This window comes from Pantherophis guttatus, chromosome 17 (assembly GCF_059756535.1).
Source record: "Pantherophis guttatus breed Tessera chromosome 17, ASM5975653v1, whole genome shotgun sequence".
Classification (NCBI taxonomy): domain Eukaryota; kingdom Metazoa; phylum Chordata; class Lepidosauria; order Squamata; family Colubridae; genus Pantherophis; species Pantherophis guttatus.
The window spans coordinates 15,661,558-15,683,311 of record NC_142079.1 but is presented as its reverse complement, the minus strand read 5'-3'; the positions used below and the strand labels follow the sequence as shown (position 1 = coordinate 15,683,311).

Here is a 21,754-nt window from a genome sequence, read left to right as displayed (position 1 = left end):
TCCTGGATTAAGTTGTTAAGTTTTTTTATTAAGAAAGGAATAAAAAAAGATGAATTTGAGCAGAGCCCACCCTTCTCCTATAAGGCAGTTGAAAGCAAAGTCAGGGACTCTCTCTGGCTTTGGTGGATCATTTGAGGATTCTGGGAGCAGCCAGAACAGTCTTGCCTGGATCACCTCTTGGTCTCCAGAGACTTTTGCTTCCTCTTCAGGACCCTTCCCGGGGGAGAACGGCCTTCTGGATCATCTGCTACTCTTTCCTTTTAATTTTAACTTAACTTACATTTCTTTTTAACAATTTAATTTCCTTTTCATCACAAATCACGATGAAGCATGCCCGGGACAACTGTGCAACATAACCAAGCACACAACTAATTGCTACAGGATTATGACTTGCGCCCCATTCCTGCAGCGTACGATCTTTCGCTCGGATGTCAGTGGTTACCACTGCATTGCCCTGAAAGAGGCTGGAATATAAAAGAGAAACTTCAGAATGAGGGCTTGGCATTTAGTTTGCAAGCTGGTCTATGGCACATTTCTCAATTTCAGCATGGGCAGACTTCGACATGCCAGCTGGGGGATTCTGGGAGTTGAAGTCCACATATCTCAAAGCTGATGTGATTGAGAAACACCGGGCTGTTGCACAGCTTTCCTTCTTGAAATCCTGCAAAGCACAGCTGTAGCTTTCAATACACCAGTGGATCGCAGGAGGACATTTCTCTCCCACCACTTGCCTGCCTCCCTGTTTTTAGCCCTTTCCACTTCATTTTTATAAGCACTTCCCTGGGTGCCCAGAAACCTGCCCTTCCATCCTTTTAGTTAAAAAGGGGCATGATATGCCAACTGCAAAGTGCCAGATTTTGTATTTGAGCTTGTACAGCCAATCTAAAGAACTTCTGACTTTAAATGGCCTATTACATTTTGTTTCTGCTGCTTTTTAAGTATGTCCCCTTTATGCAATGGTTGTGATCATAAAAAGCAGATTTATTACGCAGAGGCCATGATTCCCGAGATTTAGCCCGGCATCTCACTTTTGCCAGCTCTCTGGAAAAGGTATCAAGCAAAATCTAGCCTTCCCTCAAAGAGTGTTTTCCCCACTAGGACTGGTGAGGTCTTTGAGGTTCATTCCCACCATGGTTGGTGCACATTTAAAGTCATGAGGGAGGAAATGGTCGCAGTTTTCTTCTTAGGACCAGTTTTTCCTACCTCTTGGGCTCTATCCCAGTTTTAGCATGTGCCTGCCAACTGCAAAGCACCATAGCTGAGGATGACCCGTTCAGGAGAGTCACTTTTACTCTTGCCCTCTATGCGGGAAATTTTAGCCAGCCCCTCTTCCTCAATCTCCTCTCCAGACTGGGAGGGCATCCCTGTCTCTGCCTTCCCTCTTGCCTAGGCGTCCTCCAGCTTTCTTCCTCCTGCCTTTCAGGAGGCCTCAGAATTGGGTCAAAAGGATGTTTGATGAAGCTCGCACACCATCAATCTCCTCCTGATTCTTCCCTCCTCCAAATTTTTGTGACTAATTGCATGCACAGAATCAGACCCAGGGCACAATTCAGGAAATAAAACTAGGATGGCAGATATCTCCCTTGCCCTCTGCCAAGTGGACGCTGAACCTTCGGGGGACGCAGGAGAATGAAAAAGAAAAGCGATGTTGAAAGACATTCCCCACTTCTGCCACTGCGAAGCAGAGCAACGGGTGGCAGCCTGGCACACTTGTTGGGATGGAGAAGGCCTTGTGGGAATGGAGGTGCACTGATCAAGCAGCATCCCAGCAGCTGGTCAGGGATGGCAAGATTGCACCCCTACTACTGTTGGCTGCATTTATACAATGTGATTAAGAGGGTGACTGAATTAACCCACATTCTGGAAGCCCAGACTCTAGCACAACAAATGAAGTGGGTTCGCAGGACAAACCTGCATAAAATTAGCCAAGCCATAACCACATTTATCATGCTGTGCAAATGGTACTGTTAGGTTTGTAACTGAGTAATTGATCTGAGTACTTGTGTAAATACGCTGTGTGTGTGTGTGTGTGTGTGTGTGTGTGTGTGTGTGTGTGTGTGTAGTCTCCACTTTCACAGGTAGCAGACCACACTGTCCCCTGGAGACACAAGAAAGTAACACCAAGACCAGCCCTGCAGGTACACAAAGCCTAACCTGGCCAATTCCAGACAAATGTGCACCTGTGGTAGGTCAAGCCTTTGTTGCAACAGGTGCACAAGCCTCTAAACAGAAGGCAAAGAAGGAGGCAGGGAGTTCCAAGGCAGTGCCCACACTCTGTCAACGGGAACACCTAACATCCTATCTAGGTGTTCTTGTCCCTGCCAGGTGGCCACCTTTCCCTCCCCATTTTGACTAGACATAGAACTTGAGGACTGGTGGGCTTTGCCATTTCCATCCCCATTCCGTGTTTTCTGCAGTTGCCCGAATTTCAGTCACCCCCAAACACTCCCCCAACCTGTCTAAAGGCTGCCCCTGACAACTCAGAGAAGTTTTATGCCATCAGCCCTGAAGCAGCGCATTTCCAGAACAGAGTTTTCGACCCCAGGGAGAAAGGCGAGGGCGAGCGCCTACCTGGCCGAAGACGGCGCTCAGGACAGGGCGCAGCTGATGGACCAGCGGGTCGCCGTCAACGCCGGGCTTGGCCGCGGGGCTCTTGCCGTTGGCCGGCAGCAGCGCTTCCGGGGTGGCCCGTGGACTGCCCGCGGAGGTTCCCCAGTCTGAGCGCCGCGCGGTCCAGTCCTGCTCCCCGTCCGGGCTGGGGGCCGCTGGCGAGGGTTCCTGGGGGCGTGGGCGCCCCCGCCGCGGCGCTGCCTCCTGCTGCTGCTGCTGCTGCTGCTGCTGCGGGCGCCGCCGGAGGCTGCCGTTGGCCGGGGCGTCGGGCTGGCAGAGGGGCCTCCTGGCGCTGGGCTCGGCGGCGAGCGGTGGGCAGGGGCTGCTTTCTGCTTCTGCCGCGGCCGCCGGGCGCCCGTTCCGCCTCTGGCTCCGCGGCGGGGGCGGCGGCTGGCCGGGTGCCCGCCTGCCGCTCCCGCCGCGCGCCGCTCGCCGCAGGGGCGCCTTGGAGTCGCTCTGGTGCGGTGCGGAGCTCATGGTCGGCACGGCCGCGGAGCGGAGCGGCTCTTAAGGCGGGAAGGCGGAGGGCGGGGCGCTGTGGCCGGCGCCGAAGCGATCTCCCCCCCGCGCGGGAAACGGCTCCGGAGGCGCCGCGCTTCAGCACCGCGGCTGCGGACAGCGCCAACGGGGCAGGCGGGCGCGCCGGGCAGCTGCGCGCCGAGGCAGCTCCGAGTCGCGTCGTTTGGGCTGCCTCGACGCGCAGCTGCCGCCTGGCCCGCTGGCGCTGTCCGCAGCCGCGGTGCTGAAGTGCGGCGCCTCCGGAGCGCGGGGTAGCCACGGGCGGCCCTGAAAGGGTGCAGGCCACGCGACCGGCCCGAGGCTGGCGGGGGCGATGAATGAACCCGCAGAGGAGGAAGATTAGGGGCCCGCCTTTCAAGCAAGGAGTGGAATGAAGTCCTCTCTTTCTTTTGGAAGATTCATGCTACACACACACACACAGTGGCTCTAGTCTGCCTGCCCTGCCTGCCCGACCACCCAGTTTGTCTTGGTGTACCTCTTCTCTAGGTGAGTTGGCTGGCTGCAAGGTCCGTCATCTTCAGCTCATGGGGGGTGGGGAGTAAAGCAGGAACAAACTATCTTTTCAGGTCGTACTGGCACCAGCCAGGCTTTGAGGCAACATCAAGAACATCAAATTCAGCAATAGTAACATAAGGATAAAATCTTGTTCCAACCAAATTCATAATCTCAAGTATTCTTGGCAACAATGCAGGAGTGATTGGTCATTGCCCTTTTCCAGGATCTATTGTTTACTTCCCAGCCTTTCCTACAGTCGTGGGATTTCCTGAGGCCTCTCATCCAACTACTCACCAACTACTAACCAGGACTAATCCTATTTTATTTCTCAAGTTCAACTTGGTTAGCAAAGTGGCTAGTCATGATCTCTCCCCCCCCACACACACACACACTCCCCATCTACTATTAACACTGGCCAAAGTTTGGGGTCATCTGCTGTTGGATTTTGCAAGGTTTGCAACATTTTAAGAAATAATCTGGTTGAAATCTGATGACTCCTTCAGAGGCATTTAATGATAGTGTAGTACTTTTATTGGCCAGCACGTTGCTGTCCCAGCCAGACCTATTGAATTCCATATGAGTTGTACAAGACAATGTTGTCAAAAGACGGTTGACCCGATTTGCTGGTGCTGCAGTTCATCTTTGTGAGCTGATTGGCTCAGAGTCTCTGTTGACTCTAATAACTGGTGAGTGGCCATTTTCACAAATAAGCTTCAGTTTTCTCTCCTTTCGCCAGAGATAGAGGGAAGTTAGCATTACCTGCGGTTGGTTTGGGAGAAACCCACATGCCTTTTGGCCCTCTTTCAAGTGGTGGCAAGGGAAAGGAACCAAAAAATAGGGGTCCCTGTAGGACTTTGTTTCAGAAATGAAAAGGAATTGTTAGTCCTCCCTGAAGTTCTTTGGATGGAATAGCTACTCGGGAGAAATTATTTTACCTCCAAACAGCTTAGAAGCTAAAATAGGGGCTAAAACCAAGTCTTCCTGGGTTGCCTATTTGCATGCCTGTTATCTCCTTCATGACCCAGTTAAATTGGCAGGTAGACCGAGTTCTGCCTAGATTCGCTAGGGACCTCATGATCTACCAGTGAAGTGTTGGGTGCCAAGTTGAGTGCCCATTTTATTCTGAGCAAAGGATGGTTGGACCATCTGGCAGAGTTCTAACCATTTGTCTCCATTTTGGACAGGCCCATGCTGAAGCCACCCAGACCAGGGGTGAAATGTAAAATTTGTTACTACCGGTTCTGTGGGCGTGGCTTGGTGGTGGTGGGGTAATGTGACTGGGTAGGCGTGGCCAACTTTTTTAAAAAAAACTTTTCAAAGCATTTTTTCTAATGCTTTGAAAAGCCTCTGCCGATCAGGCAAGTCAGCTGGGATAGTCAGAGAGGCTTTTTAAAAAATACCTCTCTGACGATCCCAGTTGAGTTGCCTGATGGCAGAGAGGTAAAAAATACCTCACTGCCGATCAGGCAACTCAGCTGGGATCGTCAGAGACTTTTCAAAGCATTTTTTAAACCACCTCTTCAGCCAAGAGGTTGCAGAAAAAAATGCTTTGAAAAGCTTCTGATGATCCCAGCTGAGCCGCGCAATCATCAGAGGCTTTTTTTTTTACTTTTAAAAGCATTTTTTCGTCGGAAGAGGTTGTAGAAAAAATGCTTTTAAAAGTAAAAAAAAAGCGCCTCTGATGATTGTGTGGCTCAGCTGGCATGGGGGGGGGGGCGCAGGGATTTTTGCTACTGGTTCTCCGAACCACCTGCCGCCATCACTACCGGATCAGGTGATCTGGTCCGAACCGGGAACATTTCACCCCTGACCCAGACACAAAGGCTACCTGCACTGATCTCACCGTCTCAGATTCTGGAGTGAAATCTATCTTGGGTTAATTATCCCTTAGAACTTGGCCAGGGCACCAAATTCTCTCTTGCAAAGGTAAGTAAAGGAGTCCTGGGCCAGAGAGACATGGAATACCAGCAGCCAAAGGTTACACCTCTTCCCTCCTCCGCTTTCTCAGGTGCCCACTTGACACCCAGGGAGGTCACAGCGGGCTATTTTTATGCCCAGTAACCATCTGCAGGTAACCAGAGGCCATCTTACAGTTGGACTGAAAAACAAAAATGCATGAACACCAGATTGTCTGATAACAAGTAACCCAACAGACACTCTTTCTAAAGTCTTAAAGCTTTGCATTTTTAAAAAATGACATTAAATATAACACTTCCTTAGTCACCAAACGTTTGGAGTTATATTTTTCTTAGTTGTTTCAAGGCCTCCTACAGCACAGGCATAACATTTCCTTAATATATTTTTTTCCAAAACACCATTTGACTCTTGCAGATGTGTGAATAGTGTCTGTTGTTTCAGTCAACTGAACTCTGCAGAGCTAATTTACGAATGGAACAAAGCTGGTTAATGCAGGAAACCCTAATTCTGAAGGAGCAGTTGATTTGATGAAGGAAGTCAATTGGTCATGATTAGGTATGAAAGGGTTATTTGTATGGTCTGATTAAAATGGCTTGCCCAAGGTGAATGCAATAGTTTTACAGGTGAATTTGAAAACAAAAGACTTGGAACGTAGAATCATAGGGTTGGCAGGGACCTTGGAGGTCTTCTAGTCCAACCCCCTGCTCAAGCAAGAGATCCTACACCATTTCACACAAATGGTTGTCCAATCTCTTCTTAAATGTCTCCAGGGATGGAGCAGCCACAACATCTGGAAAGAAGCCATTCTATTGATTAATTGTTATCATTAATAGGAAATTTCTCCATAGTCTAGTTCGTTCTCATCCTCTCTCTCTCTCTCTCTCCCTCTCTCTCTCACACAAACACACAATGCATGCCTAAACAGGCTAGGTTTGGAGTTCCAGATTAACTGAGGAAGGCTGCTCACGTCTTGTGATGTGATAGTTCTGCTGCCTTTCCTTATTTTCCCAAAACTACTTAAATCAAAATTTGGAGGTGCCTTTTTTGAGTCAATGGATCCTGAATTCTGCAATAATTTGATTGGCTACCTCCATGCTGTATATCTGTCTCAGGCCCTAAAGGATAGATGTTGAAAGTGTTTGCATAGTGGTGGGAGCAGCTATGGAAAAATGGGGGAAACGCCCATTTTGCACAACCTGTCTAATCAGTGTTTCTCAACCTTGGTAACTTTAAGATGTGTGGACTTCACTCCCAGAATTTCCCAGCTAGCATTCCATTCACATAGTGACAGACAACTGTCCCCAACACATAAGCATTGCACTTAGACTGCCATAATTGAAAGTCTTCTAACCATATACAAAGTGCATTTTCTTCCACTGAAAGGAAACACTGTTATTTTAAAACCAGCCAAAGAACAAAGTACTCTTGGAAGTGTGCAGAATATGGTTCTGGTCCAGGAAAGAGAAAAATAGAAATATCTCTTGGAAAGGGAGAGGGGAGGGAGGGAGGGAAGAAGGAAGGAAGGAAGGAAGGAAGGAAGGAAGGAAGGAAGGAAGGAAGGAAGGAAGGAAGGAAGGAAAGAAGGAAGGAAGGAAGGAAGGAAAGATAAGGAGGGAGGGAGGAGGGGGGGAGGAAGAAGAGAAATGGAGGGAGGGAGGGAGGAAGAAAGAAGGGACAAAAAAGGAGAGAGGGAGGAAAGAAGAAAGAAAGGACAGAAAAGGAGGGAGGGAGGAAGAAAGAAGACAGAAAAAGAGGGAGGGAGGGAAGAAGGAAGGAAGGAAGGAGTATTGTTGGACTGGGAGCTAGGAAGTTCAAGCAACTGCTGACTTTGAGAAACATTCTTTCAGTCCATATTTGCTTGGAAACTTCCAAATATTCCTCCTGCTGTGCCCAGCTCTGCAGATGGGCACCAAAGCCCCTTAGAGCTGCCCTGTGTACAAACAAGTCCCAAGAAAGCTCTGCTGTGATTCAACCGTTAGCTATGTAAACAGCCTCCTGAGAGAGGGTGGATTATTTGCCATCTGGCAGTACTGAATTGTCAAGACACTTAATATTTTACATAATATGCTTATTCACTGCTTCTGAAACAAGCCTACCCTTGGCCCCCACCTGCTTTTCAAGGCAAGGAAAGGCCTCTTAATACAGTGGTGCAGCAGGGCACTCGAAGCAACCACACTGTGGCATCCAGTTCTGAACACTGAACATCTGAGCACTTGGGCCAATTGGAGGTGCCCAAGAGCTCTCAAGACGATAAATAGCCAGGAAGAAAAAAATTGGGAGGAAGAGTTGAAAGTATTAATATTTTTTAGTCTGGAGATAAGAGATGTTGTGAAGAGAGACAGGATAGCTCTCCTTCAAGTATCTGAAGGGCTGTCCTGTACGAGATGACAGAATGGTTTAAGTTACAAGGAGGTAGGCTTTTGATGGACAGTAGGAATAAATTCTTAATGGAAATAGTTTTTTAACAGTGGAAAGCTTTGATTTTGGGAGATGATGGACTCTCAAGGGAGGTGTTTACAAAGGCTAGATTCAGATTCAGATTAACAGAGTTGGAAGGTACCTTGTGAGGTCATCTAGTCCAACCCCACCGCCGAAGCAGGAGACCCTACACCATTTCTGACAGATGGCAGTCCAGTCTCTTCTTGAAAGCTTCCAGTGATGAAGCTCCCACAACTTCTGAAGCTGTTCCATTGGTTGATTGTTCTCATAATTCCTCCTTATTTCTAGGTTGAATCTCTCCTTGTTCAGTTTCCATCCATTATTCCTTGTCTGGCCTTCAGGTGCTTTGGAGCAATGGTCACCAACTGGTGATCCGTGGACCACTGGTGGTCCGTGAGAAAATTTTGATGGTCTGCAGAAAAATATTGTACTAAATCAGGGCTCCTCAAACTATGGCCTCTGGGCCGGATACATGCAATGAACATTTGTGTTGCTGCAGAGAGTCTCCCCCTTCGGGGTCTTTTTGTGTGGGTCAGAGGGGGGCAGAAATTCTAACTTGGGGTCTGTTTCAGCCTCCTGGTACAGGGATTTGGCCGAAGGCTGGATGGAGGGAAGGGCCGCTGGTGGAGAAGAGCCAGAGGGCCTCGTTCCAGTGGGACTGCATCATGGCCTGGAACTGGCTGACCATCTCAGCCCGCTGAGTCTCCAGGCGCCAGTACCTGGCCTTGCACTCCCTCAGGTCTTCCCTCTGCTTGGAAAGCCTATGCTCCTAGACCTCAGTGAGGTGCTTCTGCTGAGCCTCCTTCTCGGCCAGATCCAATTTGAACTGAGTTGTTTTGCCAACTCTTTCTCGTGGTGGCTGCTTAGCTCCAACAACTGCTTCCTATTGGGGCTCTAAGGAGCCCGGGTGGGGAGGCGAGGAGTAGCGAATAGAGGCTGGTAAGGTGCCCCTCAATGTGAATGACATCGAGTTGGCCACGCCCACCCAGTCACATGCCCAACTAGCCACACCCATCCAGCCTGTCATTAGGCAGATCATATTAGTGGACCCCAGGATTTAAAATTATGAAGTTAGTCGTCCCTGAGGTCCGAAAGATTGGGAAACCCTGCTTTGGAGAATAGCTTGACCCACTCCTCTCTGTGGCAGCCCCTCAAATATTGGAAGATACTATTCTGTCTCCCCTAGTCTTTCTCTTCACTAGCCCAGTTCCTGCAACTGTTCATCGTATATTTTAGCCTCCAGTCTCCTCATCATCCTGGTTGCTCTTCCAAATTTCTCTGGAAGTTGCTGTAGGAGTGAATTCCTGCATTGAAGATCTCCTAGGTTCCTTCCAACCTTAAGTTCTACAATTCTGTGATTGCTCTGGGAAGAGAACTTGAAACCATGCCGGGCAGAGGATGAGATGTGGTTGGGATGGTACCCAGGTCCATCAACCATCAAGCCTCTTGGCTCAGCAAACTTTTTCTTGGCTTGAGAGTCAGATTGTTCTCCCAGTGAAGAGTGGATTCTTCCATTGAAGGTGCCAGGAGACACAAATCACATGAGTTTGCCTTTATGAAATGATTCTCTCCCCCAAACAAATGGTGCCTGCTTGAAGCACATTCATGCAACCTCCAAGACACACCAGTTGGCTTGCTTACAGAAATGCTCTAAGACAGGGGTGGGGAACAATAGCCCTTTTATGTCCTGTGAACTTCAACTCCCAGAATTCCTGGTTGGCTCAGAAATTCTGGAAGTTAAAGTCCACAAGTTGTAATAGAGTCATGGTTCCCCACCCCTGCTCTCAGGGACCCCTCTATAGCAGGGGTGAAGTCCAGCAGGTTCTGACAGGTTCTGAAGAACCGGTAGTGGAAATTTTGAGCAGTTTGGAGAATTGGCAAATATCACCTCTGGCTGGCCCCAGAATGGGGTGGGAATGGAGATTTTGCAATATCCTTCCCCCAGGAGTGGGGTGGGAATGAGGATTTTACAGTATCCTTCCCTTGCCATGCCCACCAAGCCACGCCCACAGAACTGGTAGTAAAAAAAAATTGGATTTCACCATTGCTCTATAGACTGCATGATACAGGAAAAAAAGGAACTTATGATGTATGTTTCTGATTAGGAAAAATAGATAATAGAAAAAAGACCATTTTTAATAACTATTGAGTAAGAGTTAATTTTGTATTTGTATTTATAATTGGGGTAAAGAAAATTGAAGTTACTTGTTTCTCTCTTTTTTTATTCTTTCTTTTTGTACTTTGTTTTTTCCCCTTTCATTGTTTTTTTTTATAGTTCTTATTAGCTTTTATCTTCTTTTTAAGATTTTTAAATAAAAAATAGATGACAAAAAGAAATGCCGAAGGGATGTTCTTCCATGTTAATAACCTCGAGAGAGGCCACGTGAGTCACTTTTCCCCCCTCCAGGGAAACATCTGCCATGAATCAAATGCTCCCTCACCCATTCACAATTTCTTCTGCTCACTTGGGCTGAAAAGAACTGGGGTGGGGGGTGGGGGGGAAGGTGGAGAATTGGCCCAGCTCCCATAGAGGAAGGGGGCTCAGTTTAAAGTTTTGAAGGATCGGATAGAATAGAATAGAATGAATGACCTGGAATGACCTTGGAGGTCTTCTAGTCCAGCCCCCTGCTCAATCAGGAGAACCTATACCATTTCAGATAAGTGACTGTCTAATCCCTTCTTAAAAACCTCCAGTGATGGAGCGCCCACAATTTCTGGTGGCAAGCTGTTCCACTGGTTAATTGTCTTCACTGTTGGGAAGTTTCTCCTTAATTCCAGGTTGCTTCTCTCCTTGATCAGTTTCCATCCATTGTTTCTTGTCCTGCCCTCTGGTGCTTTGGAGAATAATTTGACCCCCTCTTCTTTGTGGTAGCCCCTCAAGTACTGGAATATTGCTATCATGGGTTACGGTCCATCATTTATATATTTATAAATTTATATAATGCTGTCCATCATTTGGGATGGACAGATGCTTTTTATTTAAAGCAGTAAAAGTAATGAATGCAGGCGCAATTCGTCGGATAATGTTTTCTGGGTGGAACATCCAGAGTCCGGTGCCCAGTTTAATCCCTACATTTGAAAAAGAATATAATAGAGCTGCAAACACACAGAAGAAGGCAATGCCTCCGGTGGAGGGGAGGATAGGCCGGAGCACGGAAATGCGCATGTACAGTTAGAAAATTAAGATGGTGATTGCACTAAAAATGGAGGGAGCTTTTATTGTTCCATTGTGGCTGCCATCTTGACTGTTTGATCATATGCCACAGATATCCCTGGGCTACGAAATGTGGGACCCTTTTGCTTAAAAAAAAAGGAGACTGGAGGAGGCAGCATAAAATCATACATGGTGAATGTAGTTTTTCACCCTTTGCCAAAATACTAAAACTAAGGATCACCCACTGAAGCTGATTGGAAAGAGATTTAGGGTAGACCAAAGAAGATACATTTTAAGAAGATACCTTTGCTGTGGAATCCACCATCATGTGGTGACAGCCACCAACATGAATGCTTTCAATGCAGGAGACATCTATTGAAGGTTTTTTGGTCTTGAAGCAATGCCCTTCTGGGTTGGGAGTACAGATAGTCTTCAATTTACAACCACAGTTGGGAACAGAACTTCCATCGGTAAGCTAGGTAGTTGTTAAGTGAACTGAACCCAATTTTAGGACCATTTTTCTCAGTCATTAAGCAAATCTGGTATCCCCCATTATCTTTGCTTTTTGGAAGCCTCCTGGGAAGATCTCAAATAGCAATAGCAATAGTACTTAGACTTATATACCACTTTACAATGCTTTCCAGCCTCTTTCCAAAAGGTTTACAGAGTCAGCCTCTTGCCCCCAACAATCTGGGTCCTCATTTTACCAACCTCAGAAGGACGGAAGGCTAAGTCAACCTTGAGCCTGGTGAGATTTGAACTGCCAAATTGCAGGCAGCCGGCAGTCAGCAGAAGTAGCTGCAGGACTGCACTCTTACCACTGTGCCACCATGGCTCATAGCAATAGCAATCACATGATTGTCGGACATTGCAACTGTGAGGGTTGCCAAACACCAGACTTTTGATCAACTGACTGTGGGGACACGGTGTTGGTCATAGATCTGAGGACTTTTCCCTGTACCATTGTACTTCAAACAGTTGTAAGTTGAAGACTACCTGTAACATGCTTCCAGTTGCAAGTGAACATTGATGGAAGAGACTTCCGGAGCTTAAAGAAACCTGGATGGCTTGCCTACGATTTGCCTGATCCAGTAGAACTGAGGGTAATTTTTATGTTTAGGGCCTGCATTGAAAGAGCTGTACTAATTGCTCACCAAACCACAATTCTGTGTGTTATTCATTTGCCAAGTGTTTGACTAAGAGTCAAGTTTGATTTGACTCAAGAACAATGCCACCTTTCCCCATTTTAACTTCATATTCTGTATTTTAACTGTTATTCAAAGTGTTGAACGTTTAATTGAGTGACTGAAAATATAAAGTCAGCTAAAATAAAACAATGCAATACATGCAAATTTAGCATACGTAAGAATGTCATTATGCTGCAGCTGTTCAGCTCACTGTGTAATGCAACCGCTAAAAAAACAAAGCAAATGGGGTCCAGTGCAATTCAACCGTTAGGTGAGGCTTTCCTGGATCTTGGATTGGTCTGCAGGGAGCTTCAGCTTCTGAAGTCACCTGTCGTCTCTGTCAGGTGCAAGAAGCCAGGAGAGCTCAAAAGCACTGCCAATTTATTCCATGCAACTGTGGGAAGCCACCACTCCCCTCCTAATTTCTGGCACAGGAGAGCCAGCAGGGTGTTAAAGCTGCAAAAAGGGCAACTGCTATCTTGAGATGCACCTGCTCTGACTTACTCAGACCTCATTTGGAATCCTGTGCCCAGCTCTAGGTACCACCATTCAAAAGGAAACTGACAAATTGAAGCCTGTCCAGAAGACGGCTATCGATAATGGTGAAGCCCTAAGCAGAAAGGTTGAAGAATTTGGGTCCAGGGGTGTCAAAGTTGATTTCATTGAGGGCTGCATCAGAGTTGTATTTGACCTTGGAGGGCTGAGAGGGCATGGGGCGTGGCTGGAGGCATGGCCATGCTGGGTGTGGCCAGGGGTGGGAATGGCCATGGTGGGCGTGACATGGGACTCGTGTTGGGGAAACATGTGGTGGCCAAGTGCTAAGGCAGCACTTCCCTGAGACCCTCCCTTACTCTCATTATAATCTTCCTTCCTTCCTTCCTTCCTTCCTTCCTTCCTTCCTTCCTTCCTTCCTTCCTTCCTTCCTTCCTTCCCTCCCTTCTTTTTCCTTCCCTCTTCATTCTAACTTCTTCCTTCCCGTTTCCTTATTTTTCCTTCCTTGCTCTCTTCCCATCTTTTCTTCTTCTTCTTTGTCTTTCCTCTTTCCCTTCCTCCTTTCCTGTCCCTTCTTGCATGCTCAAATGCAAAAGGGGAAACATTTCCCCTTTTGTCTTGTTTTTAGTTTGTTTTGATAGCCCTCTGCCAGCAAAAATGAAGCGGCCTGAATGGCTGCCTCCCCCAAGCTCTGTTTTTGCTACCAGAGGCACCGCAGGCCAGTCCTTTGCTGTTTCCAGACTGCCCCGTGGGCTAGAACTAAGCACCTCGTGGGCTGGATCTGGCCTGCGTGCCTTGAGTTTGACACCCCTACAGAAGGGAAGATTGAGGCCAGACTGGAGAACACTCGCGGGTTCACCCGAGGGTTTCTTCTATAGAAGAGTGGAAGTCATTCCGTGTGGCTCAGAGGGCAGGACCAGAGCTGGTGGGATAACACTGCAAGGAGGGGATTTCGGGAGTGGATGAGCTTTCAAAGCCGTCTCTCCAAGCCAAGCGCCTCCATTGACCTGGAGTGACAAGCAACATTACAGAAGGACTTTTTCTGCTGCAGAGTGAGAGATGGACAATGCTGGCTCTTCTCTTGAGGGACAGGACTTCTCATCCCAGAATGCTGGGCAAAGCAACACCGGCCTCCCTTCTCCCCTTCAAACCCACGAACTGTGTTTGCTCTTCACTCAGAAAAGCAGAGCTCGGGATGAATTATGTATGTGGAGCAACTTTGCATAATTTCTCACTCTGGCTGTAATTTACTCATCTCCTTCTACTTAAATCTTCAGAAGCCGTTAGAGTTGTAGCAAATCATGAGAACAAGATACCATATTTGAAATTCAGTGAATCATGAAAATTAAAGATAAGTCAAGCAGGTCAGCCATTTCTAAGATTTATTAACTGGTGGGTTTTCCCCCCAAAAAACTGGATTTCCATTTTAGAGTAAGAGTTGAGCCACATTTAGGAGAGTAGTATAGTTGGTTTTTTTATGCACTTATAACGAGATGAAAGGCAGTATGAAAAATTAATAAGGTTCATTACAGGTAGTTTTTTGACTTACAACTGTCCACTTAGTGACCGTTTGAAGTTGCAACCCAAAAAAGGGTTGTACTTGTTTGAACCCCTCCCCAAAAGGTACTTATTTCCAAAATTATGATGGCTGCTCCCCTTTGCAGTCACCTGACCATATTTACAGCTGTTTGCAGCCTCCCACAGTCATGTGCCCGCAATTTACAATGTTTTCTTGAAAACCAGCATGGACTTCTGGTTTTCAGCAAACATGCCCCATAGTGAACAATGCAGTGCTAGCTGCGAAAAAGCTCTTAACAGCAATGTGGCCATTTTAATATGAGATTAATATGAGAAATGCTAGCTGTCAAGGCTAAAAGAATAGACCAATAGATCAGTGTTTCTTGAAGCTGGCAATTTTAAGATGTGTGACCTGGAATAGTGCATTCAGTTTTGGTCCCCACGTTATTAAAAAGATGTTGAGACTTTGGAAAAAGTGCAAAGAAGAGCAACTAAGATGATTAAAGGCCTGGAGACTAAAACATATGAAGAACAGTTGCAGGATTTGAGTTTGGCTAATCTAAAGAAAAGAAGAATTAGGGGTGACATGATAGCAGTATTCCAGTATTTCCTGGGCTGCCACAAAAAAGAGGAGGGGGTCAATTTATTTTCCAAAGCACCAGAAGACAAGGCAAGAAACAATGGATGGAAACTAATCAGGGAGAGAAGCAACCTGGAATTAAGGAGAAACTTCCTAACAATGAGAACAATTAACCAGTGGAACAGAAGTTATGGGTGCTCCACCACTCGATGTTTTTAAGAAGAGACTGGACAGTCACTTTTCGGAAATGGTATAGGACAGGTTCTCCTGCTTGAGCAGGGGGCTCGACTAGAAGACCTCCAAAGTCCCTTCCAGCTCTATTGTAATTGATTGATCTCCCAGAATTCCCAGCCAGCAATGGAATTCTGGAAATTGAAATCCACACATCTTAAAGTTGACAGCTTTGAGAAGCATGGCAATTGCCAAAGGACCGGTTTGTCCAGACAGTCTGATGAATTAACCCAGCAACTTAAACCGGCATCTTTTATGAATACGCGGTGTAGGGACTGATGATAAAGGGAGGGAGGGGAGCTGGCAGAAAGCCCAGGAGAGTGGAAGCTGTGCTGCTCTGGACCCAGATTACAGGATGGACCTGCAATATAGAACTCTTAAAAACCATTGATTAAATACGCACAGCCACTGAAAAGAATGCCCACTTCACAGGGCTTGCTGAACTAGGAATGCTACCTTGATGCTCGAGGGAAGAATAGGGCCACGTAAAGATGTCAGGACAGTCTAAGCAATGGAAAATGTCATCCAGTCCCTGGAAACTTGCAGTTGCAACAGCCCTGGTAGCTTTCAGCAGAAGAACCATCAATTATTCACGCTGGAGACCGACAATGGACAGCCTGAGAAATGTTAAGGTTAATAATTGCAGCTTGTGTATGTTTGTGAGCTCAGGAGGCTCTCCAACGAGTTGTGTACATAACACACATCAAAAATAGGTGGAGCTTCCATCACAGTGTTGTGGCTACTACCTCGCCTTGTTTTTTTTACCATCTCCTGCAAACAGATTAACAGAGTTGGAAGGGACCTTGTAGGTCATCTAGTCCAATCCCCCCACCTAAGCAGGAGACCCTACACCATTTCTGACAGATGGCAGTCCAGTCTCTTGTTGAAAGCTTCCAGGGATGAAACTCCCACAACTTCCTAAGGCAACTTCTGTTCCACGGGTTGATTGTTCTCACTGTCAGAAAATTTCGCCTTATTACTAGGTTGAATCTCTCCTTGTTCAGTTTCCATCCATTGTTTCTTGTCTGGCCTTTGGGTGTTTTGGAAAACAGATTGCCCCCCCCTTCTCTCTGTGGGAGCCCCTCAAATATTGGAAGACTGCTATTCTGTTTCCCCTGGTCCTTCTTTTCACTAGACTCGCCAAGCCCAGTTCCTGCAACTGTTCATCGTATGTTTTAGTCTCCAGTCTCCAAATCATCCTGGTTGCTCTTCTCTGTACTTTTTCCAGAGTCAACCTCTTTTTTATAGTGTGGTGACCGAAACTGGATGCAGGATTCTAGGTGTGGTCTTCCTAAGGCTTTATAGAGTGGTATTAGTACCTCCTTTGATCTTGATTGGATCCCTCCGTTAATGCAACTTAGGATCGCATTGGCTTTTTTTGGCTGCCACCTCTGGTCAACCTCAAGAGAACTTTTTCTTCTGTACTGGGTAGATCAATCCTCAAACATGGCAAGTTTAAGGCATGTGGATTTAGAATTTAGAATAACAGAGTTAGAAGGGACCTTGGAGGTCTTCTAGTCCAGTCCCCTGCTCAAGAAGGAGACCTACGCCCGTTCCAGACAAATGGCTGCCCAGTCTGTTCTTGAAAACCTCCAGTGATGGATACCTGCAACTTCTGGAAAGAAGCCATTCCAGTGATTAATTGTTCTGTCAGGAAAAAGGATGCAAAGGACCAGCTGTCTGCAAGGAATATAAATCCTTCCATTCCCCACCATCCAGTCTGTGCTGAAGAAGCTTCTTGGATGAGAAGCAAAACATCTTCAAAGAAAAACCAGAAAGTCTAGTTGCCTCTTGAAAAAGCACCTTTGGGACACTAAATAAATTGTTATAAGTCGAGGACTACCTGTATTCCAAGTGTGGTCTTATTAAGGCTTTATAAAGCGGTACTAGAACTTCACGTGAACTTGATTCTATCTTTTGTTAATGCAACCTAGGATCGTGTTGGCTTTTTTGGCTGCTGCTGCACACTACTGGCTCATATTTAAACGGTCGTCCACTTATGACTCCAAGAGCCTTCTCATGGTTACTACTATTGAGCCAGCTTTCACTTAATCTGTACGTTGTACACTGTACATTGGATTTTTCTTGCCTAAGCATAAAATCTTATTTTTCTTGTTTTTTTCTTGGTCTGATATTCACCTGGGGAGGCATGGTGGGCCTCTGATCAAATGCCTCCAGGAGTTTGATGGTGGAGTGTTGCTGTGCAAGAATTCGCCCTCAATTCCAAGAAACGTCTTGTCCTGAGCAACGTTTGGCAGCTGATTGTTCCAGATAGCAACTGGGAAGGCAGGCAGGGTCTCTGGAGTCTCATCAGCTTCTTCCTCCGACCAGCTCAGATCTCCAGGGCAATCCGTGAGTTTTCGTCTCGACTAAGGCCAGGCACAGCCACGCTAATCCCACCTCCACCGGTGCTCTTAATAAGAGAAAGTTCAGGGAAAGGTACAAGAAATTCCCAGGGGGCTAGATTAATTCTGACCCCTGCTTAAAAGAAAAGTATTCAGCCAGATGGGCAAACGGTCTTGCCACCCTTTGCCTCAACCTCCCAGGCCCCAAAACCCATTCTGCTGAATAACAAGTCAGGACACTTTCTGTTCCCCGCTAAGCCGCTGCCATATTTGCAATGCAAAACATGATGGTACAAAGCATAATCAACATGAGAGGAAGAGATTTGCCTTAAGCAGACATTGAAATAGGCCTTTAAGCCTTTCATTTTCCTTGCACATTTTCAAAGGCTCAGTTTATAATGAAAGCGCTGGAGATCAGGCTGCTCAGAGTGAAATCTATTCCTGGAGACTTGATTTGACAAGCCCGGTATGGATAAGAAGGTTATATAAGATATGTTGTCAGATATCACTGAAGCATATCAAAAATAAGACAGGACATTAAAAAAAACAGCAAATCAAGCAAGAAAAGTCTCCGGCTATTAAGTGGATTAATTTTTTCATCGGTCTAAGCAGTCTTCCCCAGTTCAAGCCTTCCAGATGTGTTGCGCCTAATCTCTCACTCGGCAAGTCCCCTGGATTATGAAACACGACACTCCATGCCTCTCCAGGGCCTTGCTTGGGAGAAGCAGCTGCAGGGTTGAGGGTGGGGAGCGGCATCGTATTTCTTCTGAACTGAAGCAGGAAGAGGGCACTTGCTCCAGAAAGGGGGAGCTGGCCATGGGTCAGAAATGGGGCTGCGATCCAAGGACTTCGCCTGCACATGAGAAGCGCAACAGCTTTTAGGAGTGCCAGGGAAGCGGTGTGAGTTCTCAGCCATGTGCGGGAGGAAGATTGTGGCTGGCACACCTGCAGTCCCAGCAAACTGAAAGGTACCACAAATGAGACAGGAAGCATCATGAGTAGGTTGTGGTCCAAAATAACAAGATGGCAGCCACAACTGTGTTTTTTATGTATGTTGCTTTGATTGTACATTACGATTGTGGCTGCCACCTTGATGTTTTTGACTACATCTGGCCTAGGAGTCATGGCCGGTGACCTCCAGATGACTTCTGGAGCTTTGGGTACCACATTCCAAGCCTTTTCAGAGAAGATGAGCAGAGTGTAAGATAAAAGAGCCTTGATAGTACAGGGGTTTAGTGCACCCTGTAATTAACACAGCTGCCTGCAATTTCTGCTGGTTCGAATCTCTCCAAGGCTCAAGGTTGACTCAGCCTTCCATCCTTTCTAAGGTAGGTGAAATGAGGACCCAGTTTGTGGGGGCAATAAGCTGACTTTGTATAAAACATACAAAAGAATGAAGGCTATTGCTTAACGCATTGTAAGCCACCCTGAGTCTCCGGAGAAGGGCGGCATATAAATCAAATTAAAAAAAAAAAATAGCAGAACAGACCTTGTAGGTCATCTAGGCCAGCCCCCCACCCAAACAGGAGACCCTACACCGTTTCTGACAGAGGGCAGTCCAATCTCTTCTTGAAAGCCTCCAGTGGTGAAGCTCCCACAACTTCTGAAGGCAACTTCTGTTCCATGGGTTGATTGTTCTCACTGTCAGGAAATTCCTCCTTATTTCCAAGTTGAATCTCTCCTTGGTCAGTTTCCATCCATTATTCCTTGTCTGGCCTTGCACAGCAGCTACAGGCTCAGGCGAACTGCCCCTTCACCACCTCCTCTATGTGTTCTTAGGATCACACACAATCATCACCTATGCAAGACAACATAGATGTGGTTCTTCTGCCGACAGACACAGCCCAGCCCAAATGGGAAGCGCCCCAAACACCACCACCCCATGGTTGCAAAGAAGCTTGGCAGCATTATCCCAAAATGGGCAACCGCATGCAAGATTGAATATGAAGACAGATCAAAACCGGAAAAAAATCCAATGCAATTCTAGGTTGCGTTAACAAGATCACATGAAGTCTTAGTCCCATTTTATAATGCCTTGGTAAGACCGCACTCGGAATGCTGCATGCAGTTTTGGTCACCATGACACAAAAATGATGTTGAGACCTTAGAAAGAGTGCAGAGAAGAGCAACAAAGATAATAAGGGGCCTGGGGGCTAAAACAGATGAAGAACGGTTGCAGGAACTGGATACGTCTAGTAAATAGATAGTAAATTTAATAAAACTAAACTAAACTAGTCTAATGAAAAGGAGTAGTAGGGGTGACTTGATAGCAGTCTTTCAATATCTGAGGGGCTTCCACAAAGAAGAGGGGGTCAACCTATTCTCCAAAGCACCTGAAGTCAAAACAAGAAGCAATGGATGGAAACTAATCAAGGAAAGCTCCCATCTAGACTGGGGGGTGGGGCATACTGATTTCTAAATCAATATTCCTCAATTGATTTGGGAACTTTTTAGAATTGTATGGACTTCAACTCCTAGAATTAAATTAATTGTAGCTGGGGAATTCTGAGAGTTGAAGTCCACACATCTTAAAGCTCCCAAGATCGAGAAACACTGTTCTTAATAAATAAGTAGTAGCCCAGGATGGAGGGGAATCATCTAAACTTGGGGAATCTAATTTCCCCAAGAAAACAGCTAAGCAACAACAGAAATGTACAGGAAGGAAGGAAGGAAGGAAGGAAGGAAGGAAGGAAGGAAGGAAGGAAGGAAGGAAGGAAGGAAGGAAGGAAGGAAGGAAGGAAGGAAGGAAGGGCTACCAGCTCAAAACATGCAGTAGTCTTGAAACCTAAAACCAGCAGGGCTGCCCCAACCTAGTGCCTTTTCTAGTACTCTCCTATTTCTCTCACAGTTATGGGCGGAGACTCTAAGATTTGAACACTAGATTTTCTGCTAGTCACCGAGTGGCAAAGAGGGAGGTGTTTGGGGAAATTGCCTCTGCTGCAGACCAAGGAGTAGAATTGGGTTATGGCCGGGTCTCCTAAACTTGGCATCTTTAAGATGGGCAGACTTCAAGAACCCTGTAGGGATCTCTGGGAAGAGGGAAGATGGAGTTTTTCAACAGGAAACTTGGAAGGTGCAGGGAGATTTGGCAAGGGGCCACAATCAGAAATAAAATACAAACAAGCCTCTTGTCCTTCCCAGCAGACACATGGCCCCCTCAGAGGGTTTTGCAAAGCCACAGGAACCAAAATAATTTACTTTGAATCCATCAAGCATTAAAATCCTTTCCCGGAGGGATTGAACTGAAAAATGAGCCGCAGACTGAAATTAGAAGCTCTCTACCCAAGCTGTCAGGAGGGATTTTCTCCAGATGGAACATAAGCAAAGCTGAAATCGCAGGAAGCAAATCCTTCTTGCGTTTCGGTTGATGTGCCAGTAGGACCTGTTTTGGTGGCTCTCCTTCTGGTGGGACCATGATCAACGGGATGTGGCAAATGGAGCCACAAAGCCTCTGGAAGGGCTGGCCAGCTCCCTGGTGGAAAAGGTCAGTCAAGAGGGTACAACCCACGGCAGTGCAGTTGAAGCTCTGCCTTTTGTGAGCTTCCACCACACCATCATTGCCACCATTGCGATCTTTTTTCAGCCATACCTTGGAGACTCCCTGCTGCACCACTGGACTTTTTACACTGCTCAACAGTACTTTTAATGAAAACGCAGAGAATCCAATGCCTTGCCAAATCTAAATTACCCTTCCGGATCACCTGGTCAGAAATAAGGAAGAAAATATGTTCCAACGGTGCTGAAAGCCATTTTGGTGTAGTGGTGGAGGTGCTGGCCAAGAAACCAAGAGGCAGCGAGCTCTAGTTCTGCCTTAGCCATGAGAGCCGGCTGGGTGACTTTGAGCCAATCACTAGGAGCCTGTGAATTCTAGTCCCACCTTGGGCATGAAAGCTGGCTGGGTGACTTTCAGCCAATCGCTCTGTCTCAGCTCAACCCATATGACGGGGTGGTGGTTATGAAGAAAATAGGAGGAGGAAGGAGTATTAGATATGTTCATCACCACCTTGAGTTATTTATATATATATATAAAAGCAGGATAGATATAAATAAAGGAATAACATTTAAAATGCCTCATAAAAATATTTATACTGACTGTGTGGGTTGAGAAGCACAGATTTGGTGAACATTTATTTCTTTCCTTCCGTTCTTTTGCCCCACCCAGCCCACCTTCTGCCTGCCTCTCAAAGCCAAAAGGATTAAATCCCAACAAGCCAGCAGTGACTGATATTACTAATTAGGAGTACGTACATGATGGCTTTTAAGGCAT

General features: G+C 46.6%; 1 protein-coding gene across 4 annotated transcripts in view; it reads right to left on the bottom strand.

Moving 5' to 3' along the window:
- CABP1 (calcium binding protein 1) overlaps nucleotides 1-3,253 on the bottom strand; it is a 41,437-nt gene extending 38,184 nt beyond the window's left edge. For 2 of the 4 annotated variants that reach the window (XM_034438470.3, XM_034438471.3), the window contains exon 1: nucleotides 2,572-3,220. In XM_034438470.3, coding sequence (XP_034294361.2) covers nucleotides 2,572-3,087 — 516 coding nt within the window. In that variant the 5' untranslated portion in view covers nucleotides 3,088-3,220. Of the gene's footprint in view, nucleotides 1-2,571 lie in introns of all 4 variants that reach the window. The other 2 variants (XM_060683538.2, XM_034438472.3) reach the window with 2 other exon arrangements.
- Nucleotides 3,254-21,754: the final 18,501 nt, after the last annotated feature.